This window comes from Stegostoma tigrinum, chromosome 19 (genome assembly GCF_030684315.1).
Source record: "Stegostoma tigrinum isolate sSteTig4 chromosome 19, sSteTig4.hap1, whole genome shotgun sequence".
NCBI classification, from domain to species: Eukaryota; Metazoa; Chordata; class Chondrichthyes; order Orectolobiformes; family Stegostomatidae; genus Stegostoma; species Stegostoma tigrinum.
This window is the reverse complement of record NC_081372.1, coordinates 59630807-59657800: the sequence shown is the minus strand read 5'-3', so window position 1 is coordinate 59657800 and position 26994 is coordinate 59630807. Positions and strand designations below refer to the sequence as shown.

Here is a 26994-nt window from a genome sequence, read left to right as displayed (position 1 = left end):
TTGGTTTGATGATTCTTTTGCTCTCCAACCTCCTAAATTCTGCCTCTACTTTCCCCACAAGGTACATAGCACCAGGTGGGCCTTGCAAAATTGTAGAATTGCTTCGTGGCCAACTTATAAAGTGGCTTTGGCCCCTTTGATAGTCTCAGGCTCTTCCTGGAAAAAGTCCTGGGTACTTCACTAAGACTTCACCGAGGCAGTCGTTTTCTAATCGCAAAATGTGGAACCAGTCTAGATTAATCTTTCTGAACCAGTTCTGCCTCAGTAGGCTTGGACTCAAACCTTTTGCTATCATCGGTGGTAGCTGCACCAACTGCTTCTTATAGGAGACTGAAACCAAAATCATACTCTTAATCTGCAACGGATCCTCAGTGTACATTCTCAGCCTGGCTGAGGCCTTACACAAACATAAGGGTTGGAGATGGAGTGCATCTTGTTAAAGACAGGTTGTGCAACCACAAATACAGCTGCATTGGTATCAACCTCCATGGGAACTGGGTAACCATTTAAACAAGCTTAATTTTAATTGGCTCCAATTTAGATGTTGCTAAGCAATCTAATTGTTCCAACCCACGTTTAGATTAGATTTCCTACAGTGTGGAAACAGGCCCTTCGGCTCAACAAGTCCACACTGCCCCTTGAAGTATCCCACCCAGACCCATAACCCACACAACCCTGAACACTATGGGCAATTTAGCATGGCTGATCCACCTAGCCTGCACATCCTTGGACTGTGGGAGGAAACCAGAGTACTGGGAGGAAACCCACACAGACACAGGGAGAATGTGCAAACTCCACACAAACAGTCACCTGAGGCTGGAATCAAACCTGAGTCCCTGGCACTGAGGCTGCAGTGCTAACCACTGTGCCACATGTTGGGAAACTTCATTGTGTGCACTCTAAGTACCAGCCAATGACTCTTCTTACTCAGGTCAGGTGAAGTCATGTGACTCCTTTGCTGTCTCCAGTCCATATATAGGCCTGAAGAACTCCTCACCACTTAGCCATTGCACAGCTTTGTGGGATTCTGCTGTGGGCTGCCCTCGGGTCCCTCTGCTCAGGATATGCCCTGCATAAACCTCTGCGAGGGCCTGCCCTCAAGTAGTGTTCCCCAAGCTCAGCCAGAGGAGTGAGGGTGTCCACTTCATTGGGATGCCTTGTAGTTCCCATGCTCCACTTGCTGCATTTTCTAATGAAAAAGCCAATTATAGTGTCTTTTTGAAGCCCAGTTGGTAGGTGCTTCTTCATGGTTATGCCATTAATCCCACATATCAAACAAAGTCTCTCAGCATCTCATTCAGTGTTAACCCAAAAGCTGTCATCTTAACATGGTCAAAAATCCTGATAAGGATTACCCTGGTTCTCAGACAGCCAAGTAAAACCAATATAGTCTCAAAATTAGAGGAGGTTTGGGGTCATAACATTCCTTAATCAACTCCATCAGCTCTTGGAAGGTTTTAGTGTCTGGTACCTCTGGAAAAGTTAAGCCCCTTGTAATCAAAAATGCCACACATCCACAAGCAGTCAGAAGGATTACTCATGCTTTACATCTACCCCAATGTCATTAGCTCAGAAAAAAAATCCCATTCCCAGTGAAATAATTGCCCAGGAGGTCAATATCCCATCCAAGTTACCCTTTATTTATTTGTTCACAGTACACTGGCTGTGGCCAGCCAGCTTGGAATCAGCCCCCTGAACTAAGGAGACTGTTTGAACCCCCATTCATACATTTTTTTTCCACAACCAGGAAAAAAAAATCACCCACATGACCAGGGAACTAGTAACAAGCAAGGCCCAATAAGGACAATACTTACTGGGTGGGTGGGTGGGTTGGGGGTTGGAAGGGGGAGAAGGGACGACGACGACGACGACGACGACGACGACGACGACGACGACGACGACGACGACGACGACGACGACGACGACGACGACGCACAATAGAGTTGGCAGGAACAATAAAGCACTCTACATCCCACAGTGCCCACCTCTTCCTGAAGGCAGCAAGAGATTCTCCTGCTTATATCAGATGCCCAGCCACAATCAAGGCCCTTGTAGTTAACAGGGTCCACCTTGTAACAATCACTACACCTATCAAAGCCAATCTTCAGCTGCAGTTCTTCAGTGAGACATCAAATTCTTTGAACTGCTATATTTAGCACTTCTTTTGATGAGTATATGATTTAACACCTGTGATAATATTTGCTGTACAAGCTATTGACTATGCTTTCAAAGTTTCTATCAGTCTCCTATTTCCTGGTCATGTACACATTTTGTGGCCCTAGGACTACAAGACAATTCAGAAGCTCCTGAGTTTTCACAAACAGGAGAAATTCTTGTCTTTATGCATTAAGTGTATGTGAAACTTCTCCAGATTTTGACCTGACGTCAAACTACAGCTTTTAAAGTAGGCTTGTTGGTTAGTTTTGCTTAATTTATGATTTTTCTAATACTTCTTGCTAAACAATCCATAGCCTTAACTGTTAACCGGCCAATGCATTTATCATCTATTTTACAAGATACCATTCTCAGCTGTTGTACCTTATGTAGAGCATTCTGTATTTAATTTAAACTATTGATGTTTTCCCTGAATTGAATAATTTCTTCAAATCTCAGCCTTTTTCCAAATACAAGCATAATTGCAATACAAAAATATTGCAGCCTCTTCCAGTTTTAGCAAAATCTCTGCATCAGTGCATACTGATCCCAGTTCTAAACCTTTTCTGGTCCTTGGCTGTAAATAATCATGGTCAATCAAGAAAGCAACATGCTTCAGGTAAGAACAGTGAAACCCAAATCCTGGTAAAAATATCTCACTTGTGTTCACTGACATGACATGGTTAAGAATCTAATCCTTTATGCCTTCGTGTCTGGACCTTGTTGGCTAATTGCTGTTGCTCAAGATGAATTTCTTCCCCCTTGATCCTAGTTCAGATGATTGTTGAGCAATTTAAACATCTTGTAAACAGTATTGTTCGAATCATCCACCTTCAAACGTACAACTCCTGCCCTTCTTGCTTTGCTCACTATTCCATTGTATAATTTGTTCTCTATTTAATTTCCTGATTGGGGATGACAGTGGAAGTGAAGAACAATTGACCTGTGTGATTTGAACAAATCTATTTTCCTTTATGAGAATGTCATGAAAAGGCATGCTGAGAGATGTGGCAGTGTGACAATACAAGATGGAAATGCAATGCTTATGCCAAAGAAAAGGAGGAATAAGAAGAATAAGTTGGAGTACAAACACAATGCTGAAGCAAAAGGAGGTATATTTTGTTAAATATTGAACCAAAAGCATCATTTGAAGTTGTTGTGTTAATATAATTAATCATCAAAGTAAAATAATATTCATTTTACATTGCCAACCATGGCAGACTTCTGGTATTTATGATCTATCGTTGATTAAAGTCCCATGATTTAATGTTTCAATAATATCACAGGCAGATATCTTCCAATAACAATGAAGCCATTGGCAATGATACAGGAATAGAGCAACTTTCTTGGCCGGGGCAGCAAGGCTGGCTACATGTAACCACACAACGGCAAACAATTAGCTAATGGCCAAGAGCTGTGGTGAATTATGCAGCACATAATGAAGTCACTACCCATTGTTATCTCTTAGGTTCTAAGGTCAAACCACCATATTTAAAGGACACCTGGATAGGTATTCATTCCTTACGTGATGGCATAGTCAGTCTGGCAAGTACAGCCTTCTGATTTTCTCCCCTAAATAAGTTCAGCTGCTACTACCATCATATTTCAAAAGAGGCGATGAGTGACACTACCACACCATCCCCAAAGCCACCACAGCCCCCAAAAAAACCTGTGGGTTCAGTGATGCCTCCCTGCACGTTCTTTCTAAGGTTGTCTGAGAAAAGTGAGATTATCACTATCTTCCAGAGAAGGAGGCTTTTAAGTCTGGCCAATGTTATGGACCAACCAAACCCTCTTATCATATAGCAAAGAGATAGCCTAGGCAGGCAGGAATTCAAATAGCAAAGAACAATACAATACAGGAACAAGCCCTTTGGCCCTCCAAGCCTGTGCTGACACATTTTACCCTTCCACATTAAAAATGTCTTCAGTTACAGGTTCCGCATCTGTCTGTTCTCTTCCTATTCATATATTTACCCAGGAGGTCCTTAAAGGTAATAATATCTGGATTACTCCCGGTTCCACAAGTTAGTGAGGGTAGGAATAGGTGGACAGAGCAGATGAATGCGTGGCTGAGGAGCTGGTGCAGGTGAGAAGGATTCACATATTTGCATCATTGGAGTCTCTTCTGTGGTAGTAGTGACCTCTATAAGAAGGACGAATTGTATCTGAATTGGATGGACCGGAATTTACTGATGGAGAGATTTGTTAGAGCTGCTCAGGAGGATTTAGACTAGTTGTGGAGGGTGGTGATGATGTTGGTTACCCAGGGAGATAGTGAGGAAAGAAATCAATCTGAGACTGGTGTATTTGGGAAAAGGAGCAAGTCAAACAGTCAGGGCAGGCAGGAACAAAGCAAAGAACGAGGTAAGACTGTTAAATTAAACTGCATTTATTTCAGTGCAGAGGCCTAATGAGTAAGGCAGGTGAACTCAGCACATGGATGGGAACATTGGACTGGAATACCATAGCGATCACAGACAGGTGGCTCAGGATGGTCAAGACTGGCAGCTTAATGTTCCAGGGTATGGATGCTATAGGAAGGATAGAGACGGAGGCAAGAGAGGAGGGGTAGTGATGATTTTGATTAGGGAATACATTACGGCTGTACTTAAGGAGGATATTCCTGGGAATATGCCCAGGGAAGTTATTTGGGTGGAACTGAGAAATAAGAAAGGATGTTTACCTTATTGGGATTGTATTACAGACCCCACAATAGTCAACAGAAAACTGAGACACAAAGTTCTAAGGAGATTTCAGTTATCTGTTAGTATAATGGGGTGGTTATGGTCAGGGATTTTAACTTTCCGAACATAGACTGAGGCTGCTGTACTGTTAAGAGCTTGGATGGAGAGGTATTTGTTGGGTGTGTACAAGAAAATTTTCTGATTCAGTATGTGGATGTATCTTTGGAGAAGGTGCAAAATTTGACCTACTCTTGCAAAATAAGGCAGGGCAGGTGACTGAGGTGTTAGTTGGGGAGCATTCTGGGGAAAGTGATCATAATTCTATTAATTTAAATTAGTTATGGAAGGTGATAGACTGGATCTAAAAGTTGAAGTTCCAAATTGTAGGTAGGCCAATTTTGACGGTATTAGGCAAGAACTTTGAAAAGTTGATTGGAGGCACATGTTGACAGCTAAAGGGATGGCTGAAAAATGAGAAGCCTTCAAAAATGAGATAATGAGAGTCCAATGACAGTATGTTCCTGTTAGGGTGAAGGGCAAGGCTAGTAGATGCAGGGAACTGAATGTCTAGAGTCATTGAGGTTTTGGTCAAGAATAAGAAGGAAGCATGTGTCAGGAATAGACAGCAGAGCTCAAGTGAACCCCTAGAAGAATGTAAAGGCAGTATGAGTATACATAAGAGGGAAATCAGGAGGGCAAAAATGGGTCATAGGATTGCTTTGGCAAATAGAGTTAAGGAGAATCCAGAGGATTCTACAAAGACATCAATGACCAAAGAGTAGCTAGGGAGAGAATAGGGCCCCTTAAAGACCAGCAAGGCTGCTTATGTGTTGAACCACAAGAGATAGAGTAGATACTAAAGAAGTATTTTGCATCACTGTTTACTTTGGAGAAAGATATGGAAAGTAGACAACATGGAGAAATAAATAATGACATCTTGAAAAATGTTCATAATACAGAGTAGGTGGTGCTGGTTGTCGTATAATGCATAAAGATGGTTAATTCCTGGGGATCCGGTGTATCCCAGAACTCTGTGGGAAACTAGGGAAGTGATTGCTGAGATATTTGTATCATCGATAGTCATTGGTTAGGTGCCGAAGATTGGACTTTGGCTAATGTGGTGCCACTACTTAAGAAAGGTGGTAAGGAAAAGCCAGGGAACTATAGACCATGAACCTGATTTCAGTGGTAGGCAAATGTTGGAGGGGATCCTGAGGGACAGGATTTACATATATATGGAAAAGCAAGGACTGAGTAGGGATAGTCAACATGGCTTTGTGCATGGAAAATTGTGGTTCAGCAACTTGATTGGTTTTTTTTTGCAGAAGTGATGAAGAGAATTGATGAGGGAAAGGTGGTGGGTGTGATCTCTATGGACTTTTGTAAAGCGTTTTACAAGGTTCCTCATAGTATATTGGTCAGCAAGATTAGATTACATGGAATATAGAGAGAACTAGCCATTTGGGTACGGAACTGGCTCAATGGTGGAGGATTGCTTTTTAGAATAGAGGCCTGTGACTAGCAGTGTCCCACAAGGATCAGTGCTGAGTCCCCGCTTTTCATCATTTTACCTAAATGTTTTGGATGTGAACATAGAAGGTGTGGCCAGTAAGATGACACCAAAATTGATGTTGTAGTGGACAGCAAAGAAGGTTACTTCAGAGTACAGCGGGATCTTGATCAGATGGGTCAGTGGGTTGAGGAGTGGCATTTGAAATTTAATTGAGATAAAAGTAAGGTGCTTCATTTTGGAAAGGCAAATCAGGACAGGACCTATACACTAATGGTAAGGTCCTGGGAAGTGTTGCTGAATAAAGAGACCTTGGGATGCAGGTTCATATTTCCATGAAAGTAGAATCGCAGGCAAACAGGATAGTGAAGATGGCATTTGATATGCTTGCCTTTATTGGTCAGTGCATTGAGTATAGGAGTTGGGAGGTAATGTTGTGACTGTATAGGACACTAGTTAGGCATCTTCTGGAATACTGTGCAATTCTGGTCTCCCTGCTACAGGAAGTATGTTGTGAAACTAGAAAGGGTCAGAAAAGACTTAACAAGGATTACGTCAGGGTTGGAGGGTTGGAGCTATAGGGAGAGGCTAAATCGGCCTGGGCTATTTTTTCTGGAGTGTCAGAGGCTGAGGGGTGACCTTGTAGAGGTTTATAAAATCATGAGGGGCATGGATAGGGTGAATAGACAATGTCTTTTCCCCAGGGTAGGGCAGTCCAAAGCTAGACAATATAGATTTAGGATGAGAGGAGAAAGATTTAAACGAGGCAACTTTTTCACACAGAGGGTGGTGAGTGTATGGAATGAGCTGCCAGAGGATTGAAATCTAGTACAATTACTACTTAAGGTATCTGGATGGCTATATGAATAGAATAGATTTAGAAAGATATGGGCCAAATGCTGGCACATGGGACTAGGCTTATTTAAAATATCTGGTTGACATAGGCGAGTTGGATTGAGGGGTTTGTTTCTATGCTGCACAGCTCTTTGACTCTATGACCCTAGCTTTTTATTTTAGTAAAAGGCAGGTGTAAGATGTTGTGTTTCAGATGTAAGTCACTTGGTCCACCACTGGGCTTTAAGCAAAACACACTTTATTCTTACAACACAGTTAAAATACAAACAAAATAAGAAAAAATGTCATAAATTTAACTCAGTTGAAATACTTAATTAAAATATTATTGGCTACCAATCATCAATTGTTCCAATATAGCAGCATCCCATAAACACACCTTTGGCAAAAGCAAATTCAGCCAAACAGATTTTCCTCACATGCTAACTCCCTTCCAGTCCAAGTGACAGGAACACTGAAAAAAAACAATGTGGCAATAGAGAGCTAAAGCTTTTATTGCAGCAGAGAGCGAGCTGTATCTATCAGCTTGAACAGCCAACTCCGAAACTCCAATTGGTAGCTAAACTAAAACCCTTCATCCCAGTGAGCCTGACCGCACCTATTCATGTTTCCTTTAAGTAAGAAAGAAACGCTTGGGGAGATCAATACTGTTTACCCGCAGCTTCTGAAGCAGACATCCAAGCATCACTGTGGCAACTCACCTTCTCAACCATGTCCTGTTGCATCTCCTCCTTTCCAAATCTATCACCGTTAGGTAATAATCCACCTTCCTGTTCTTGCTGCCAAGGTGGATAACCTCTCATTTATTCACATTATACTTCATCTGCCATGCATGTACCCAATCACTCAACTTGTCCAAATCACACTGAAGCATCTCTGCATCCTCCTTGCAGCTCACCCTCTCACCCATTAATCTGCATTGTAAATAGCTGGGTCCAAGCACTGATCCCTCTGGTACCCCATTAGTCACTGGCTGACAATCAGAAAAAGACCTGTTTATTTCTATTCTTTGTTTCCTGTCTGCAAGTATGCTCTGTACCAATACTTCTTCCAATCCCATGTGCTTTAATTTTTCATGCTAATCTCTTATGTGGGATCTAATCGAATGTCTTGTGAAAGACCAAGTAAACTACATGCACTGTTTCCTCCTTATCAGCTAAACTAGTTACATTCTTGAAAAATTTCAATAGATTTGGCAAGCATGGTTTCCTATTCGTAAATCCATGCTGACTCTGCCCGATTCTATCACTGTTCTCCAAGTGCTTTGTTATGAAATCCTTTATAATAATTTGGCATTTTCCCTACTCTCGATGTAGTAGCTAACTGATCGATAGTTCTGTTTTCTTTCTATCTCCTTTTTAAATAGTGGTCTTATATGAGCAACCTTCCACTTCATAGGAACTGTTCCAGAGTTTTTAGAATCTGAAAGATGACATCAATGTGTCTAATATTTCTAGGACCAGATCCTTAAGTACTCTGTGTAGTCTTAAATAATCTTAACACTAGTTCCAAGCTGAACAGTTACCTGAAAACTAATGACTCAGGCAGAAGGCCTTTGTTATTGATAATTGGTCACTGGTCCGTAGATCAGTCAACTTCTTGTTACGAACCAAAGCTCTATCTGAATATAGAACCCTTCAAACTCCTGTTCGTCTGCAACCATTTCAATTATTGTTTGTTCAAACAGCTGTATAAATGATGCTAGCTGTAAGGATCAAGCTAAATGCATTTCAAAACCTGCTGCAATCCTTGAAAAACTCTGGCTTTTAATGACAGTTTTCTTTTCATTTCAGTCTATAATTTTAAAAAACACAGAAAAAGGCAGTTTTTGTGTTTGTTATATTTTCATTACTTTGCAAGTTGCTGCAATGATTGTATCTGTCACCAACCTCTTCCACCTGACTGTGGAATTAACTTCCTGAGGAAGTGGTGGATATGAGGCAGTGGTGCTCGCCACTGAGCCACCGAGCTGCCTGTTATATAGTTTTGTGTAGCATTTCTAATCCAGCAACAATACCACTGCACCATACATTGAAAAAGTCTATAACCTCCGTACAAAAAAAGTTACACCCAATTTATTTTCTAATTCCCAATATCTTAATAATTGACTGTGCCTGGATTTGAATGGACCCTGCAGCAGATAAGGCTCATGCGCTTTTGATCATAATGTTAGAACTCAGGACTGTACGTGAATTTGATGATTGTTCTATTTAAACTGCAATATGCACTAATGTGAAATGTATGATTTTGACAGATGAATCTCCAGTTGGACTTGAGACTCAACAATCCATTGAAGTAACTGATGACTGTCACATCAAGAATGATGTCACATCACCGACTAAAACAAATGTGATGAAAAGGAAAAAAATGGTTAAAAGAAAATCAGGTAGAGAACTATAACTTACATAATAGGGATTAAGTGTCAAGTCATTGGAATTATAGCTCATTGTAGGTTATCTATTGTATGTCTGCTTACACCTGTTTTTCTATCCTTTAATTAGCTCCCTTTTTAAAATGACTGAATGTCAAAAGTCAACTAGTATTGGATGAAAAATTCAGCATAATCAGATGATATATCAATGGGATTACCTAATGAGAAGTTCAAAAATATTAACTGATATGTTCCTGAACTCCCTGGGAAGCTTACAATCTGTATAAACCTCTGACCTGCCTCTTGCCTCTTTCAGGCTGAATTTTGGAAACCCAGGGCCAGGTCGTTAGATGAAGTGGCTGGATAAATGTAGAATTGAGCGATGCTAAGGACAATTACCCACCTTTGTTGCATTCACGGCAAGTTAACTTGCTGTCTGCCAGCTTATGGGCTAATTGAGACCCTCAGTTAAGGTCTTTCAAACTTAATCTAATTGTTCCAGCATCATGCAGAGGCCGACTTAAGCATGAAGCTTAGCAATTTCCACTGCTCAGGCTGGTGACAGAAGTACGGAGGGGTAGTGCCCCCAGTCTTCCTTACCCATTGCGATCCCCACTTCCAGCTTCACTTGGCAGGGTCTTTCAGCCTGCACAGCCCCACCCATTCCCACCTTAGCTTTGTATGCCAGTGACATCTTTCATCATGGACATGAAGCAGGCCATCAATGGCCACCCCTCCCCGTCCGCTACATGTGATTGGCCAGCTGCTGTCCATGAAGAGACACCCTTCAAGAATGGGGGCCAGTTTATTGCCCTCCAGATGTTAAGCTGACTGAGTAGAGGTGGGTTCATCCATGATTGTCACGCCAGGGAGAATGGGGACCCCAGCCAGTTGTAAAATCACAGCCTGGATCAGGAGACAGTGTTACAGAAACACTGTCTGCAATCTTTCAAGTCTAGTGTTCTCTTTCAGATATTCTCCTTGTGCCTGTAAGATACACTTGGCACCAACTGCTTCAGGAACATTGTTTTCAGTCTTGGGCACTTTAAACACTTTCTTTACCCAGATTCTCAACTGTAGAACATTACAGCACAGTACAGGCCCTTCGGCCCTCAATGTTGTGCCGACCTGTCATACCGATCTCAAGCCCATCTAACCTACTCTATTCCATGTACGTCCATATGCTTATCCAATGATGACTTAAATGTACCTAAAGTTGGCGAATCAACTACCATTGCAGGCAAAGCGTTCCATTCCCTTACTACTCTCTGAGTAAAGAAACTACCTCTGACATCTGTCTTATATCTTTCACCCCCCAATTTAAAGCTATACCCCCTCGTGCTCGCCGTCACTATCTGAGGAAAAAGGCTCTCCTTATCGACCCTCTCTAACCCTCTGATTATTTTATATGTTTCAATTAAGTCACCTCTCAACCTTCTTCTGTCTAATGAAAACAGCCTCAAGTCCCTCAGCCTGTCCACGTAAGACCTTCCCTCCATACCAGGCAACATCCTAGTAAATCTCCTCTGCACCCTTTCCAAAGCTTCCACACCCTTCTTATAATGCTGTGACCAGAACTGTATGCAATACTCCAAGTGCAGCCGCACCAGAGTTTTGTACAGCTGCAGCATAACCTCTTGGTTCCAGAACTCGATCCCTCTATTAATAAAAGCTAAAACACTGTATGCCTTCTTAACAGCCCTGTCAACGTGGGTGGCAACTTTCAAGGATCTGTGTATGTGGACACCGAGATCTCTCTGCTCATCTACACTACCAAGGATCCTACCATTAACCCAGTACTTTGCCTTCTGGTTACTCCTACCAAAGTGCATCACCTCACACTTGTCTGCATTAAACTCCATTTGCCAGCTCTGCAGCTTATCTATGTCTCTCTGCAACCTACAGCATCCTTCGTCACTATCCACAACTCCACCGACCTTAGTGTTGTCTGCAAATTTACTAACCCATCCTTCTATGCCCTCATCCAGGTCATTTATAAAAATGACAAACAGCAGTGGACCCAACACCAACCCTTGCAGTACACCACTAGTAACTGGTCTCCAGGATGAACATTTCCCATCAACTACCACCCTCTGTCTTCTTTCAGCAAGCCAATTTCCGATCCAAACTGCTATATCTCCTACAATCCCATTCCTCCGCATTTTGTACAATAGCCTACTGTGGGGAACCTTATCGAATGCCTTGCTGAAATCCATATACACCACATCAACCGGTTTACTCTCATCTACCTGTTTGGTCACCTTCTCAAAGAACTCAATAAGGTTTGTGAGGCACGACCTTCCCTTCACAAAACCGTGCTGACTATCCCTAATCAATTTATTCTTTTCTAGATGATTATAAATCCTATCTCTTATAACCCTTTCCAGCACTTTACCAACAACTGAGGTAAGGCTCACTGGTCTATAATTACCAGGGTTGTCTCTACTCCCCTTCGTGAACAGGGGAACCACACTTGCTATCCTCTAGTCTTCTGGCACTATTCCTGGAGACAATGACGAGTTAAAGATCAATGCCAAAGGCTTGACAGTCTCCTCCCTGGCTTCCCAGAGGATCCGAGGATAAATCCCATTCGGCCCAGGGGACTTATCTATCTTCACCCTCTGTAGGATTTCTAATACTTCTTCCTTGTGAACCTCAATCCCACTTAGTCTAGTAGCCTGTATCTCAGTATTCTCCTCGACAACATTGTCGTTTTCTAGAGTGAATACTGTTGAAAAATATTCATTTAGTGCTTCCCCTATCTCCTCTGACTCCACACACAACTTACCACGACTATCCTTGATTGGCCCTAATCTTACTTTCATCATTCTTTTATTCCTTAAATACCGAAAGAAAGCCTTAGGGTTTACCCTGATCTATCCGCCAACAACTTCTCATGCCTCCTTCTGGCTCTTCTGAGCTCTCTCTTTAGGTCTTTCCTGGCTACCTTGTAGCCCTCAAGCGCCCAAACTGAGCCTTCACATCTCATCCTAACATAAGCCTTCTTCTTCCTCTTGACCAGAGATTCCACCTCCTTTGTAAACCACGGCTCCCGCGTTCTACAGCTTCCTCCCTGCCTGACAGGTACATACTTATCGAGGACACACAGGAGCTTTTCCTTGAATAAGCTCCACATTTCTAATGTGCCCATCCCCTGCAGTTTCCGTCCCCAACCTATGCCCCCTAAATCTTGCCTAATCTCATCGTAATTGCCTTTCCCCCAGCTATAACTCTTGCCCAGTGGTATACACCTATCCCTTTCCATCACTAAAGTAAACATAACAGAATTGTGATCGCTATCACCAAAGTGCTCACCTACTTCCAAATCTAACACCTGGCCGGGCTCATTACCCAGTACCAAATCTAATGTGGCGCCGCCCGTTGTTGGCCTGTCTACATACTGTGTCAGGAAGCCCTCCTGCACACACTGGACAAAAACCGACCCATCTATAGTACTCGAACTATAGTGTTCCCAGTCAATATTTGGAAAGTTGACGTCCCCCATGACAACTGCCCTGTCTCTCTTACTCCTATCGAGAATCATCTTTGCTATCCTTTCCTCTACATCTCTGGAACTATTCGGAGGCTGATAGAAAACTCCCAACAGGGTGACCTCTCCTTTCCTGTTTCTAACCTCAGCCCATACTACCTCAGTTGACGAGTCCCCAAACATCCTTTCTGCAACTGTAATATTGTAGTTACTGCCTCACAGACTTTACGATGTCACTCAGGTACAGGCAGTGCTTTAGATTCTAGAAGCCTACCGAAAACAGAAGTTAAATTGATCATATAAAATCTGTCACTGTGTTAACCAAGGTAAGCAACAACTCCACTGCATAACACAAGGGGCTGCTGTTGCAGGAGATTTTTACTGCAATTTGAGAGCTCCCTGGTAAATTTGACTGACATCAGCATTATATTCATAGATTTTTTTTTAAAAACTGACTTCATTTGGTTTTCTGGATTGTTTGTCCGGTAATTAAACCACAGTATTACTATATCATTTTTCTGACTTCCGTCTTTCTGTCTGGCTCTTAATTGCCTTGTTTCTCCTGTCTTTGATTCTTGCAATTCCTTTTTCTTTGTGTTTCTGATTCACCTCTTTATCTTTCTTTTTTTTCTTTTATGTTGATTATCCTCCAGCTTTCCCTGGCCTTCTCTGTGTTTTGTTGTTTCTCTGGTTCATTCTTTGGTTCTCTAATTGCTGACACCACAGGGCCCTCTCCTACCTGAGGCTGAGTAGGCACCTCGTCGTTGACAACCCTGTGAGTCCCAGGGGCCAAGATGTTTCTTCCTTGGTGGCAGTAGTGCAATGCACACTAGTGTGGTACTCGCTAGATTGTGGTCCCATACTTTCCAACATTAACATTCCCACCAAGGTGACAGAATATGAGCTATTGGAACTTGCAGAATGTAGTCATGCAGATACAACAGAATGAAGGTTGGTATTTACTTGGTTGGCAGAACGTGGATGTCTCTCCATTAGAACGATCCTGGTCTTCTCCTGTCAGCACCATGATTCTCTCCTAGCACCTGAGAAGTCAAAAGTTGGGCACCCCTCAATCTATCTGGTTCGTTTCCATGAAAAAGAGAACACGTGGAGTTGAGTGAGATGAAAGTGGATGGTATGACAATTTATGCTGGTGCAGGTCATCGAAAGATGGTGGTTGCAAGTTAGCAGGCAGTGCAGACAACATGCAGGGATTGTGGTGATGTTGTAGACAGCAGTTCAAGAATGATATGTCCACAGAGTCAGTTTGGGTTGAGGTCAAGTACAAAAAGGAGCAGTCACTTTGTTTGGAGGATTTTACAGACCCCCTCATAGTTGCAGAGAAGTGGAGGAGCGGATTGGGAGGCAGATACTGGAAAGGTACAGAAGTCACAGGGTTGTGGTCATGAGTGACTTCAACTTTCCAAATATTGATTGGAGACATTTTAGTTGTAATAGTTTAAATGGAGTGAATTTTGACCAGTGCATTCAGGAAGGATTCCTGACACAGTATGTGGCTAGACCAATACGACGAAAGGCCACTTTGGATTTGGTGCTTGGCAATGAACTGACTCAAGTGTTAGACCTGTTGGTAGGAGAGTATTTTGGCGCTAGCAATCATAACTCTTTTATTTTTACAATAGTCATGGAAAAGGATAGGTACACACAGCAGGGTAAGGTTTTTAATTGGGGGAAGGGTAATTATAATTCTGTTAGGCAAGAACTGGGTAACATAAAATGGGAACACATGCTGTCAGGGAAGAGCACTATTGAAATGTGGCGTTTGTTTAAGGAATGCATACTGTGTGTGCTCAATATGTTTATCCCTAGCAGGGAGGGAAGATGCAGTCGAGTAAGGGAGCCTTGGTTCTCAAGAGAGTTCGAATGACTGGTTAAGGGGAAGAAGGATGTTTATGTAAAGTTTAGGAAACAAGGAACGGAAAAGGCTCTAGGGGGAGCCTAGAAGGAGCGAAAGAAAGAGCTTAGGAGAGCTATAAGGGGGCATGAGAAAACCTGACAGATAGGATCAAGGAAAACTCCAAGGCTTTTTACATGTATGTGAGGAATAAGAGAATGACCAGAGACAGGGTAGGTCCCATCAAAGACTATAAAGAGAATTTGTGCACGGAGCCTAAAGAGATAGGAGAGGTCCTTAATGAATATTTTTCTTTGGTATTCACAACTGAGAGGGACCTAGTTGTAGAGGAGGACAGTGTGAAACAGGCTGGTAGGCTAGAGGAGGTCCATGTTACTAAGGAAGATATGCTAGGAATTTTGAGGAAGCTGAAGATAGGTAAGTCCCCCGGTCCTGATGGGATTTATCCAAGGATTCTATGGGAAGAGAGGGAAGAGATTGCAAGGCCTTTGGCGATGATCTTTTCATCCTCACTGTCCATGGGTATAGTGCCGGAAGATTGGAAAAGGGCAAATGTCATTCCCTTGTTCAAAAACAGGGATAGGGATAACCCCGGAAATTACAGGCCAGTTAGCCTTACGTCACTGGTGGGCAAATTATTGGAAAGTGCTCTGAGAGATAGGATCTATGATTACTTGGAAAGGCACAGTTTGATTCGTGATAGTCAGCATGGATTTGTGAGGGATAGATCATGCCTCACAAACCTTATTGAATTCTTTGAAGAGGTGACCAAACACGTGGATGAAGGTAGAGCAGTGGATGGATTTAAGTAAGGTGTTTGATAACGTTCCCCACGGTACTGCTCATTCAGAAGGTAAGGAGGCATGGGATACGGGGAAATGTGGCAGATTGGACTGAGAATTGGCTGACCCTTAGAAGACAAAGGGTGATAGTGGACAGAAAATATGCAACATGGTGTTCAGTTATGAGTGGCGTACCACAAGCATCTGTTCTGAATCCTGTTATATTTGAGTTTTTTGCAAATGATTTGGGTGACGGAGTGGAAGGGTAGGTTAGTAAGTTGGACGATACGAAGCTGGGTTGAGTTGTGGATAGTGCAGAGGGCTGCTCTAGGTTACAAAGGGACAGTGATAGGTTGCAGGGCTGGGCTGAGGAGTGGCAGATGGAGTTTAATCCTGAAAAGTGTGAGGTGATTCATTTTGGAAGGACAAACTTGAAAGCAGAATACAGGGTTAACGGAAAGATTCCTGGCAGTGTGGAGTAGCACATGGATCTTGGGGTTCATGTCCACAGTTCCCTGAAAGCTGCCACCCAAATGGATAGAGTTGTCAAAAAGGCGTGTGTTGTGTTAGCTTTCATTAATAGAGGGATTGAGTTCAAGAGCCATGAAGTCATGCTCCAGCTATACAAAAGCCTGATTCACCAACACCTGGAGTATTGTGTCCAGTTCTGGTCGCTTCATTATAGGAAATATGTGGAAGCGCGGGAAAAGGTGCAGAGGAGAATTACCAGGATGTTGCCTGGAATGGTGGGAACATCTTACAAGGGTGAGGTTAAAAGAGCTGGGGCTTTTCCCTATAGAATGACAAAGGATGGGAATTGACTTGATAAAGATGTACAAAATGATCAGATGTTTGGATACAGTAGACAGCCAGAAACCTTTTCCTCGGGTGGAGATAGCTATTACAAGGGGACATATTTTGAAGTGTTTGGAGGTAGATATAGGGGAGACATCAGAGGTAGATTCTTTACTCAGAGAGTGGTCAGGGCGTGGAATGCATTGCCAGAGCTGGTAGTGGATTTGGCCTAATTAGGGGCATATAAGCAGCTATTAGATAGGCATATGAAAGACAGTATAAGTTGGGGGTGGAGGTTAGGTACACCTTAGGATTAGGGTAAATGTTCGGCACAACATTGTGGGCTGAAGGGCCTACTGTGCTGTACTGTTCTATGTTCCCAATGGCATCTACCCATATAATTACAGAAGCTGCACTTCCTCCCTCCTCACTATCCAAGGGCCCGTAATCACTTTCCAGCTGAAGTCCTGATCTCCTTGCACTTTAATTAGTCTACTGTATTTGCTGTACACAATGTGATTTCCTCTTTACCGGAGGTTAAACACAGATTTGCTGTCCACTTTGTGGAGCACCTCCACTGTACCTGTAAAAATGAGCCTGAACATTCAGTTGCTGCCAATTCAACACACCACTGTGATCAGAGATAATGGGAACTGCAGATGCTGTAGAATCTGAGATAACAAAGTGTGGAGCTGGATGAACACAGCAGGCCAAGCAGCATCTTAGAAGCACAAAATCCTTTTCTGATGAAGGGTCTAGGCCCGAAACGTCAGCTTTTGTGCTCCTGAGATGCCGCTTGGCCTGCTGTGTTCATCCAGCTCCATACTTTGTTATCTCAACACATCACTGTGTTCCCTTGCCAGCATCTCTGTTTCAGTTCTGATGTGGTACTTCAGCAAAGCTGAACGGAAGCTAGTGGACCTGCTGACTTTCTCCAGTATTTTCTGTTTTTTCAGCATGAATCGGAACCGGTTTATTGACAGAAGCAGAGAATATAATAAACAAATAGTTCTCATGTTAGGATCCTAGCTATGCACAATCTATAACAATGATTTGTATGTGATAACAAAATTTAATATTTTCAAGTTTGTTAATGACACAAAAAAAAAGTTGTCAGAAGGAGCCAAAGAGACTTCAAGAGGATTCATTCAGAGTGAGTACCCAGGCAAGAACAAGTCAGATGAAATATAATGTGGAAAAATAATATGTTACCTACTTCTGTTGGATACACAGACATGCAGAGGTTTTTCTTAAATGGTGAGAAGCTGGGAAGTGCTAATGCTGAAAGGGTGTCACTGAAAGCTAACACAGATGCAGCAAACAATTAGGGAGGCAAATAATCTGTTGATCTTTACAAGAGGAGGATTTCAGCCAATGAATAGAGTTGTGATGAGTCTGTAGTTATAGTAGTGTGTACAGTTTTGGTTTCATTACATAGAAACTAGGTGCAGGAGTTAGACATTTGGCCCTTCAAGCCTACACCACCATTCAATATGATCATGGCTGATCATGCAATGTCAGTACCCCATTCCCACCCTCTCCCCATACCCCTTCATCCCTTTAGCCACCAGGGCCACACCCATCTCCGTCTTGAATATACCCAGTAAACTGGCCCCAACAGCTTCCTGTGGGAGAGAGTTCCACGGGTTCACAACACTCTGAGTGAAGAAACTCTTCCTCATCTCAGTCCTGAATTGTTTACCGCTTCTTCGACTGTGATTCTTTGTTCTGGACTTGCCCAACATTGGGAATTTCCTTCCTGCATCTAGCCTGCCAATCCCATGAGGATTTTATATGTTTTAATGGGACCCCTCCTCATTTTTTCCAAATTCCACTGAATACAAGCCCAGTCGATCCAGTCTTTCCTCGTATGTCAGCCTTGTCATCCCAGGAATCGGACTGATGAGCTTTAGCTAGACTCCCTCAGTAGCAAGCATGCCCTTCCTCAGACTAGGAGACCAAAACTACACAAAACCAAAACGAGGTGTGGCCTTACCAAGGCCCTGTAAAACTGCAGCAAGACATCCTTACTCCAATACTCAAGTCCTTTCACTATGAAGGCCAGCATGCCATTAGCTTTCCTCACTGCCTGCTGCACCTGCATGTCAACCTTCAGCGACTGTTCCACCATGACAACCAGGTCTTGTTGCACCTCACCTTTTCCTAAACTGCGACCATTCAGGTAATAATCTGCCTTCCTGATTTTGCCTCCGAAGTGGATAACTTCGCATTTATCCACATTGTACTTCATTTGCCGACTATTTGCCCACTCAGCCATTCTGTCCAAGTCACCCTGCAGCCTCTTAGCGTCTCCTTATAATACACATTGCCAGCCAGCTTTGTGTCATCTGCAAATTTAGAGATACTGCATTCAATTCCTTTGTCCAAATCATATATTGCACCTCTCTGCTACCTGTCTGCCAACCAGTTCTCTATCCATGTCAATACATTACCTCCAATACTGTGAGCTTTAATTTAAAAACCAAAAGAAAAGTACCTTCTGCAAATCAGGAACAGAAACAGAAGTCGCTGGAAAAGGTCAGCAGGCTTGGCAGCCTCTGTGAACAAAAATCAGAAGTAATGTTTTGGGTCCAGTAACCCTTCCTCAGAACTTCCTCAGTTCTGAGGAGGGTCACCAGACCCGAAGTGTTAACTCCGATGAGCTTTAATTTCCCTTACTAATTTCTTGTGTGGAACCTTGTCAAATTCCATTTTGAAATTCCAAATACACAACATCTTCTGATTCACCACTGTCTGCTCTACTGGTCACATCCTCAAAAAATTCCAGAAAATTTGTCAAGCACGATTTCCCTTTAGTGAATCTATGCTGACGAGGATTCTGTCACCACTTTCCAAATGCTCAGTTATTGCATTCTTAATGATTGCCTCCAGCATTTTCCTCGCCACTGATGTGAGGATTACAGACCTATAATTCCCTATTTTCTCCCTCCTTTTTTAAAGAATGGAGTTACATTAGCTACTGTCCTGTCCATTGGAACTCCTTCAAAGTCTACAGATTGCTGGAAAATGGACACCAATGCATCTGCTATTTCTAGTGCTACTTCCTTAAGTGCTCTGGGATATAGAGCTTCAGGCCCTGGGACCTTATCAGATTTTATTCCCATTAATTTCCCCAGTACCATTTCCTGACTAATAAGGTAGCTTACATAAGGTGGAGGAAGCTAGGGTCAAGTTCAGCTAGAGAGGATTACATGCAGGCAAGGAAGGAGCTCAAAAATGGTCTGAGGAGAGCCAGGAGGGGGCACGAGAAAGGCTTGGCAGAAGGAATCCGGGAAAACACAAAGGCATTTTACACTTACGTGAGGAATAAGAGAATGGTCAAAGAAAGAGTAGGGCCGATCAGGGATAGCATAGGGAACTTGTGTGTGGAGCCTGAGGAGGTAGGGGAAGCCCTAAATGAGTTTTTTGCTTCTGTCTTTACGAAAGAAACCAACTTTGTAGTGAATGAAACCTTTGAAGAGCAGGTGTGCATGCTGGAATGGATAGAGATAGACGAAGCTGATGTGCTGAAAATTTTGTCAAACATTAAGATTGACAAGTCGCCAGGCCCGGATCAGATTTGTCCTCGGCTGCTTTGGGAAGCGAGAAATGCAATTGCTTCGCCACTTGCGAAGATCTTTGCATCCTCGCTCTCCACTGGAGTCGTACCTGAGGACTGGAGAGAGGCAAATGTAATTCCTCTCTTCAAGAAAGGAAATAGGGAAATCCCCGGCAATTATAGACCAGTAAGTCTCACGTCTGTCGTCTGCAAGGTGTTAGAAAGGATTCTGAGGGATAAGATTTATGACCATCTGGAAGAGCATGGCTTGATCAAATACAGTCAACACGGCTTTGTGAGGGGTAGGTCATGCCTTACAAACCTTATCGAGTTTTTTGAGGATGTGACTAGAAAGGTTGATGAGGGTCGAGCTGTGGATGTGGTGTATATGGACTTCAGTAAGGCATTTGATAAGGTTCCCCATGGTAGGCTCATTCAGAAGGTCAGGAGGAATGGGATACAGGGGAACATAGCTGCTTGGATACAAAATTGGCTGGCCAACAGAAGACAGCGAGTGGTAGTAGAAGGAAATTATTCTGCCTGGAAGTCAGTGGTGAGTGGAGTTCCACAGGGCTCTGTCCTTGGGCCTCTACTGTTTGTAATTTTTATTAATGACTTGGACGAGGGAATTGAAGGATGGGTCAGCAAGTTTGCAGACGACACAAAGGTCGGAGGTGTCGTTGACAGTGTAGAGGGCTGTTGTAGGCTGCAGCGGGACATTGACAGGATGCAGAGATGGGCTGAGAGGTGGCAGATGGAGTTCAACCTGGATAAATGCGAGGTGATGCATTTTGGAAGGTCGAATTTGAAAGCTGAGTACAGGATTAAGGATAGGATTCTTGGCAGCGTGGAGGAACAGAGGGATCTTGGTGTGCAGATACATAGATCCCTTAAAATGGCCACCCAAGTGGACAGGGTTGTTAAGAAAGCATATGGTGTTTTGGCTTTCATTAACAGGGGGATTGAGTTTAAGAGTCGTGAGATCTTGTTGCAGCTCTATAAAACTTTGGTTAGACCGCACTTGGAATACTGCGTCCAGTTCTGGGCGCCCCCTATTATAGGAAAGATGTGGATGCTTTGGAGAGGGTTCAGAGGAGGTTTACCAGGATGCTGCCTGGACTGGAGGGCTTATCTTATGAAGAGAGGTTGACTGAGCTCGGTCTCTTTTCATTGGAGAAAAGGAGGAGGAGAGGGGACCTAATTGAGGTATACAAGATAATGAGAGGCATAGATAGAGTTGATAGCCAGAGACTATTTCCCAGGGCAGAAATGGCTAGCACGAGGGGTCATAGTTTTAAGCTGGTTGGTGGAAAGTATCGAGGGGATGTCAGAGGCAGGTTCTTTACGCAGAGAGTTGTGAGAGCATGGAATGCGTTGCCAGCAGCAGTTGTGGAAGCAAGGTCACTGGGGTCATTTAAGAGACTGCTGGACATGTATATAGTCACAGAAATTTGAGGGTGCATACATGAGGATCAATGGTTGGCACAACATTGTGGGCTGAAGGGCCTGTTCTGCGCTGTACTGTTCTATGTTCTATGTTCTATGTTCTAAGGATTTCTGCCAGTTCCTTCTTCATGCTTGATCCTCTGTCCCGTATCATTTCCCGAAGATTATTTATGTCCTCCTTAGTGAAGGCAGATCTAAAGTGTTTGTTCATCTGGTCTGCCATTTCTTTGTTGCCCACTATGAATTCACCTGATTCTAACTGCAGGGGACCTACATTTGTCTTCACCAGTCGTGTTCTCTTCACATAGCTTTAGAAGCTTTTGCAGTCAGTTTTTATGTTTTCCACAAGCCTACTTCCATATTCTATTTTACCTTTCCAAATTAAACCCTTTGTCTCCCTCTGCTGATTTTAAATTTCTCCCAGTCCTCAGGTTTGTTGCTATTTCTGATCAATTTGTATGCCTCCTCTTTAGCTTTAACACTGTTCCTGATTTCCCTTGTTAGCCATGGTTGAGCCATCTTCCCTGTTTTATGCTAGATGGGGATGTACAGTTGTTAAGTTCATCCATGTGTTCTTTGCCATTGTCCCCTTAAGTATCCTTGGCCAGTTTTTGCTAGCCAATTCATGCCTCAATCCATCAAAGTTAGCTTTCTTTAAGTTCAGGACCCTAGTTTCAGATTTAAAGAAGAATTCTACCATATTATGGTCACTCTACCCTAAAAGATCTTGTACTACAGTGTTCCTAATTAATCCTCTCTCATTACACAATGCCTAGCTTGCTCTCTCGTTTGTTCCTCGACAAATTGGTCAAGGAAATCATCCCTCAAGCAAAACCTCCTCCATTTCATTGCTACCAATTTGGTTAGTCCAATCAACATATAGATTGAAGTCACTCATGATAATTGCTGAACGCTTACTGCATGCATCTCTTACTTCCTGTTTGATACAGTCCCCAACATCACAACTACTGTTTGGTGGACTGTACACAACACCCACTAACATTGTTTTTTCTTTGGTGTTCTGCAGCTCCAACCGTACAGATTCCACATTGTTCAGGCTAATGTCTTCCTTTACTATGGTGTTAACCCACCCCTAAACCAGCAACGCTACCACATCTCACTTTCCTTTCTGTCTGTTTTTCATGAAAATTGAATAACCCTGGACATTGAGATCCCATCCTTGGTCACCCTGGAGCCACGTCTCTGTGATTCCAATTACGCCATATCCATTTATAACTGTTTGCTCAGTTAATTCATCCACCTTATTACAAATTCACCTTGCATTGAGACACAGAGCCTTCAGGCTCATTCTTTTGACATTTATTGCCCTTTTTAGAATCATTTTAAAATGTAGTCTTTTTTGATTTTAGTCTTTGGTTTCTCTGCCTTCCACTTTCATTTTTCCCCTGACTGTTTTTTGTTTCCGTCCCCACTTCCCTCTGACTTCCTGCATTGGTTCCCAGCCCCCTGCCATATTAGTTTACACCCTTCCCAACAGCAGTACTAAATGCTCCCACGACATTGGTTCAAAAGTCCTGTTAAGGTGCAGACTATCCGGTTTGTACAGGTCCCATCTCTTCCAGAACCAATTCCAATGTCCCAGGAAGTTGAATCCCTCCATCTTCCATCATCCTTGAAGCCACGTATTCATCTTAGCTATCCTGCCATTCTTACTCTGGCTAGTACATGGCATTGGTAATCATTCCAAGCTTACTACCTTTGAAGTCCTACTTTTTAGTTTAACTCTGAACTCTGTAAATGCAACTTGTAGAACCTCATCCCTTTTTTTTAAAACCTACATCTTTGGTGCCTATATGTACCACAACAACTGGCTGTTCACCCTCCCCTTCCAGAATGTTCTGCAGCTGCTCCAAGATATCCTACTCTTTTTTTCTGTCTGTTCGTCACCCATTCCTTATCTTCCTCATTAATTTTAATGCGCAGTGTGACCAACTTTCTGAACATGCTACCCGCGATTTCCTCATTCTCATGGATGCTCCAAATTGAATCCAGCCATAGTTCCAGAGCTGTCAGACAGTCAGATACGACCCTCCGCTGGACACACTTACTGCACATGAAGGAATCAGGAACGCTGTTAAGTGTCCCTGAATTCCCACATCGCACAGGAGGAACACGACTCAGTCTGGGATCGCCTACCATGACTTAACCCCTAAGCTAATGACAGTAGCAAAATGAAGAGAAAAGAGAATCTACTCACCAGTCACTCACTTAGCTGCTGCCTATGACTTCACCATTAAACTTCCATCTACTTCTCCTTTACTTTTGTGTTTTCAGCAGCTGCAGTAGTTTGCTCCTCCTCTGATTGCCTTACCTCACTGTAGTTCACCCTCTTCACCGAAGCCTGGTATTCACTTAAGCTTACATTTAATCCTCTAGCTGCTCTCCCACCACAAAGCTGCCCTTCTTAAAATGGCAGCTCCAAAAATGGCCACTCTGCTATAGCTTGCCTTCCATTTATTCGCTCCTTGGCAGTGACTGAGATGATTTGTCCAAGAATCCTTCTCAGCACCACCCTCTTGTTGGATACCCTCGTACGGTTCGCTGATACCAGCTCTTCTGCACTCCCCTCCTTGGTTGCAGGAGAGACAACTCCTCCCAGAATCCTTCTCAGCAACACCCTCTGTTCCTAACATAAGGAAGGACTTGCTTGTACAGAGTAAATCAGATGTGAAGTGAGAACAATTGTCCTTAACATCAAGGCGCCCTAGCAAAACTAGAATCAGTGGGTATCAAGGGCAAACCCTTTGCACGTTGGAGTCATACTGGCACATAGCAAGATGGTCCTGGTTGTTGGAGGTCAGCCATCTCAGCTCTAGGACATTTCTGCAGGATAGAGTGCTCATTCCAACCATCTTCAGCTGCTTCATCAATGATCTTCCCTTCATCATAAAGTCAGAATTGGGGATGTTTGTCAGTGATTGCACAATGTCAAGCACCATTTGTGAATCTTCAGATATGAAGCAGTTCATGTTCAAATGCAGCAGCATCTGGACAATAACCTGCCTTGGGCTGACAAGTGGCAAGTAACGTTCACGCCACAAAATGTTAAGTTATGACTATTACCAATAAGAGACAACCTAACCGGTGCCCCTTGGCATTCAATGGTAGTACCATCACTGAATTCCCCACTATCAATATCCTGGGGGGTTATCCTCGGAAACTCAACTGGACTCACCACAATAACACAGTGGCAACAAGAGCAGGTCAGAGGCTACAAAAACTGTGGCGAGTAACTCACCTTCTGACTCTTCAAAGCATTTCCACTATCTACAAGACATAAGTCAGGAGTGTGATGGAATACTCCCCACTTGCCTGGATGAGTGCAGCTCCAGCAACACTCAAAAAAGTTGACACCATCGAGGACAAAGTAGTCTGTGTGATTGGCACTACATCACAACACCCACTCCTTCCACCACTGACACTGAGTAGCAGCTTTGTCTACTGTACAAGGTGCACTGCAGAAATTCACCAGTGATCCTCAGAGCACCATGCAAACCTACATCCACTTCCATCCAGAAGGCAGCAAATACATAGGAACAGCATCACCAGCTTCAAGATCCCCCCCAAGCCATTCACTGCCCTGACTTAGAGTCATGGAGATGTACAGCACAGAAACAGACCCTTCGGTCCAACTTGCCCATGTCAACCAGATATACTAAATTCATCCAGTCCCAAATTTACCAGCATTTGGCCCATGTCCCTCTAAATGCTTCCTGTTCATGTACCCTTCCAGATGCTTTTTAAATGTTGTACCAGCCTCCACCACCTCTGGCAGCTCATGCCATACATGCACTGTCTTTTGCATGTAAATGTTGCCTCTTTAGGTCCCTTTTAAATCTTCCCAGTTTCCCCTTAAACCAGTGCCCTCTAGTTTTGGACACCCCGACCCTGGGAAAGGAACTTGACTATTCAACCCATCCATCCTGCTCATGATTTTATAAACCTTTACCAGCCCGCGATGCTCCAGAGAAATTAACCAAGCCTATTCAGCCAATCTCTATAGCTCAAACCCTGGCAACATCCTTCTGAATCTTTTCTGAATCCTTTCAAGTTTCACAACGTCTTTCCTATAACAGGGAGATCAGAATTGAATGCAGTATTCCAAAAGTGCCCTAACCAATGTCCTATACAGCTGCAAAATGATCTCCCAATCCTACACTCAATGAACTGACCAATAAAGGCCAGCATACCAAACACCTTCTTCACTACTTTGTCTACCTGTGATTCTACTTTCAAGGAACTATTAATATACATTCTAAGGCCTCTTTGTTCGGCAACACTCCCTAATACCTTACCATTAAGTGTATAAGCCCTGCCTTAATTTTCCCTTCCAAAATGCAACATCTCCATCTGCCACTCCTTGACCGTTGGCCCATCTGGTCAAAGTTCCGTTGTATTCTGATATAACCTTCTTCACTGTCCACTACTCCACAAATTTCGGGTGAGTCCAGAACCAGAGGACACAGTTTAAAAATAAGGGGTAGGCCATTTAGAACAGAGTTGAGGAAAAACCTCTTCACCCAGAGAGTGGTGATATATGGAATGCTCTACCCCAGAAGGCAGTGGAGGCCAAGTCTCTGGATACTTTTAAGAAAGAGATGGATAGAGCTCTTAAGGATGGTGGTATCAAGGGTTATGGGGATAAGGCAGAAGCAGGATACTGATTGTGAATGATCAGCCATGATCATAATGAATGGTGGTGCTGGCTCGAAGGGCCGAATAGCCTACTCCTGTATCTATTGTCTATTGTAAATTTTGGTATCATCTGCAAATTTAGTAACCATACCTGCTACGTTCACATCCAGATCACATATATAAATGATGAAAAGCAGTGAACCGAGCACTGTTCCTCACGCACACCACTGGCCACAGGCCCTTGGTCCGAAAAGCAACCCTCCACCACCACCCTCGATCTCCTACCTTCAAGTTAATTTTGTATCTAAATGGCTAGCTATCCCTGTATTCTATGTGATCTAACCTTGTTAATCAGTCTACCATGCAGAACCTTGTATTGCTGAAGCCCATACAGCTCACAGCCACCTTATCATTAATCTTCTTTGTCACTTCATCAAAAAAAACTCTGAAGTTAGACACAATTTCACACACACAAAGCCAAATTGACTGTCCCTCGTCATTCCTTGCTTTTCCAAATATGTGTAAAATATGTTTTTTTTCCTTTATTCACTCATGTGATGAGGGTGTCGCTGGCTAGGTAGCATTTATTGCCCATCCCTAATTTCCCCGGGAGCAGCTCAGAGCCAACCACATTGCTGTGGGTCTGGAGTCACATGTAGGCCAGACCAGGTAAGGATGGCAGTTTCCTTCCTTAAAGGACATTAGTGAACCAGATGGGTTTTTCCCGACAATTGATAATGTATTTACGGCCATCATTAGATTCTTAATTCCAGATATTTATTGAATTCAAATTCCACCATCTGCCACAGCGGGATT

General features: G+C 43.2%; 1 protein-coding gene across 1 annotated transcript in view; it reads left to right on the top strand.

The window, feature by feature from the left end:
• Nucleotides 1–26994, top strand: part of LOC125461424 (transcriptional repressor CTCF-like) — a 176808-nt gene that overhangs the window by 100903 nt on the left and 48911 nt on the right. Inside the window, exons 10-11 of the mRNA XM_059652880.1 lie at nt 3134–3266; nt 9458–9589. Of these exons, the coding sequence (XP_059508863.1) occupies nt 3134–3266; nt 9458–9589 (265 nt within the window). The remainder of the gene's footprint in view (nt 1–3133; nt 3267–9457; nt 9590–26994) is intronic.